This window comes from Pundamilia nyererei, unplaced genomic scaffold, assembly GCF_000239375.1.
Source record: "Pundamilia nyererei isolate P.nyererei 1_Seehausen unplaced genomic scaffold, PunNye1.0 scaffold00346, whole genome shotgun sequence".
NCBI classification, from domain to species: Eukaryota; Metazoa; Chordata; class Actinopteri; order Cichliformes; family Cichlidae; genus Pundamilia; species Pundamilia nyererei.
The window spans coordinates 72,810-75,623 of record NW_005187747.1 but is presented as its reverse complement, the minus strand read 5'-3'; the positions used below and the strand labels follow the sequence as shown (position 1 = coordinate 75,623).

General features: G+C 48.2%; 1 protein-coding gene across 2 annotated transcripts in view; it reads left to right on the top strand.

Moving 5' to 3' along the window:
- Positions 1-2,814, top strand: part of LOC102205506 (DNA (cytosine-5)-methyltransferase 3B-like) — a 45,238-nt gene that overhangs the window by 32,533 nt on the left and 9,891 nt on the right. For both annotated transcript variants that reach the window (XM_005752134.1, XM_005752133.1), the window contains exons 13-16: positions 491-603; positions 686-869; positions 1,056-1,140; positions 1,655-1,800. In XM_005752134.1, coding sequence (XP_005752191.1) covers positions 491-603; positions 686-869; positions 1,056-1,140; positions 1,655-1,800 — 528 coding nt within the window. The remainder of the gene's footprint in view (positions 1-490; positions 604-685; positions 870-1,055; positions 1,141-1,654; positions 1,801-2,814) is intronic.

Below are 2,814 nucleotides of genomic sequence, written 5' to 3'. Positions count from 1 at the left end.
GATTCTTACAAACATGCAAACTGGTAACTCCCATTAACGAAACAGTCTGGGAGCCAAAATGATTTCTACTTCCTGTGTGGGCAGCGTGGGATTTTCCCAGGAGAAAAAAACAACGTGGCGCCGCGCAGTCGAATAAATGGTTACCCTGAAAAACGGCAGCACGACACTCAGCTGCAGCTGGGCTTCGACCACAGAGCGTGTGGAGACTTCCTCCTGCTCTGTCGTCGTTTATTAATCAGCTCCGAACGCTGAAGCTGACGCCCTCGGGGTGACGCAGCACAACTCTTTGATTTCCTTATTTAAAAAGAAGAAAGAGCTTTTTGTCCCCTCCAGGAGAGGTTAAAGGTCAGAGAGCTTCATATTTGTTCTGTTCCTCTTTCATTACCTAACACAAAGTGTGCTGTTTGCTCAGGTCTGCCACGAACGAGCTTTTAATCTGAAGGGGCTTCCTGGTTGAATAAGTCATGAATGGTTTCCTGTGTGTATTCAGGACGTGTACCTGGAGATGTCCTACATGTACGACGACGACGGTTACCAGTCTTACTGCACCGTTTGCTGCGGCGGTCGAGAGGTTCTGCTCTGCGGCAACGTGAACTGCTGCAGGTCCGTCGGACAGGAACAGGAAACACCATCTCCACTCTTTGCCCCTCCCTCGGCTCACCTCCTCTCCGCCTGCTCCCTCCAGGTGTTTCTGCGTGGACTGTCTGGACATCCTGGTGGACCCGGGTGCGTCCGACCAGGCGCGCTATCTAGACCCGTGGCGATGCTACATGTGCCAGCCGCTGCTGCGGTACGGCGTCCTCAAACGACGGCACGACTGGAGCCTCAAGCTGCAGGAGTTCTTCGCCAACGATAACGGACAGGAGTTTGTGAGTTTCTTCTCAGATGTTTCGTGTCTTTATCTGATCTTGTAAAGCACACCTGATGAAATCACACGGGTAGCTCTGTGCCCCTCGTGTGCACGGCGGGAGCAGCAGGACGAACGCTGCGTTTGGTTTCTGAGCCGTCGGCTGAGCATCAGGTCTCATTTCTGTTGCTTTCTGTTTGCCTTTCAGGAGAAGCCAAAGATTTACCCAGCAGTCCCTGCAGAGCAGAGACGACCAATCAGAGTGCTGTCCCTGTTTGACGGCATTGCCACAGGTGAGGATGAAGGCGAGCTCAGGCTTAGGTTCAATAATAAACCATTGTTTTCCCCTCTGCAGATATTTAGGGTGTGTTTTGTTGAAATAAATAATCAGCCGCCTCTGCAGAGAGTCTCCCGTCCTGCAAACTGACTCCAAATCATCCAAGTTGTTCTGCAGCTGGTGGTCCTGCTTCTGGTCACCGTACCGGCTCACGGACAGATTCTCCACCTGCTGCATGTTCTGGTGAACCAGGACTGCCGTCACCAGCTGCAGTCCAACGTGGAGGTGGAGAACAGCGGTGGTCGACACACCAGCAACAGATCCTAACGGGCGCCGACTGCTGAGAGCAGTCAGTTTAGTGGTCGGGCTACATTCCCACCCGTGGTCAGGTGTGGTCACAGGTGAAGTTATGTGTTTCCTCTGAAGGATGACGGCTCAGAGAGACAGGCGAGGAGCTCAGAGCCGCTACTGTGTGTGTGTGTGTGTGTGTGTGTGTGTTCCTATGTAAAGATGAGCGTGTTTGTTTCCAGGCTACCTGGTCCTGAGAGATCTGGGATTTAAGGTGGGTCAGTATGTGGCATCGGAGGTGTGCGAGGACTCCATCTCAGTGGGCGTCGTCAGGCATGAAGGAAAGATCAAGTACGTCCACGATGTGAGGAACATCACCAAGAAAAATGTAAGCAGGACAACGAATTTCTGCTTTGTTGTATTTTCAGCCTGATGTTTGAGCTCAAACTGACTGAAATAAAACCAGTGAAACAGAGTCAGTCTGCTGCCCCCTGCTGGGCTGTGAAGCTGGTGCCAGTCAGCTACAAGAGGTTATTTACACAAATAAATAAAAACGTTATTTTCATCAGTTTACATCAAGTATTTGAAAAAAATCCAATATTGTGAAAAACATCTTTGATGGTCTGATCTGGAATCTTAAATCTGATCATCTGAGCATTAACATAAAGCTTTAGCTCTCTGTGGATTTACCTCAACAATTATAGTCAAATATGGCTGAAGTGAAACTTTCAGTAAGTAACCCAGAGTTTAATGTAATACCTTTATCACAAACACAGAGTCCGAACAGTTAAGCTCACTCCTCATACGGACACTCGGGCTGTGTCCCAGCTCAGGGTCTGCAGCCTTGGAGGACGCGGCCTTCGCGGTCTACGTGGGCCGCGTCCTCCGAAGACCGAGAAGGTTGGAAGTGCGAGGCTGTGAAATGGTCGGTCTAGTCTTTGTTGTGCTGTTGTTGCCTAGCAACCATGGGTCTAACTGCGAGACACGTTACATACGGCTTTGTGTGACAGAAATGAAGGAGAAAAATGTTTTGTTGGTCATTCATTTTTGTCATGACATCACTTTGATTAGTTGAGTATCTGAGGCTGAGACCACAGGACTGTAAACATGATTGTTGGGCTGAACAGTCATTTAAGATTAGCTAGTAAATAACAATCAGCTGATGTTGTTCATGAGACTAAAGTCATCTCACTGTGTAATGTAAATATAATACGGCCAATGTTATAGTTATTATATGTATCATGATTAGTTATTACAGCAGTGAACATGAACTCTGTGCCAAACACTGAGCTTCAGCAAAGATTCAAGTCGCAGTTATTTATGTTTCCTGTCACCTTAAATCTTCACTCACAGACGAGTATCTGTGACAGTGTGTATACAGATGTGTTATATATAAGAGACA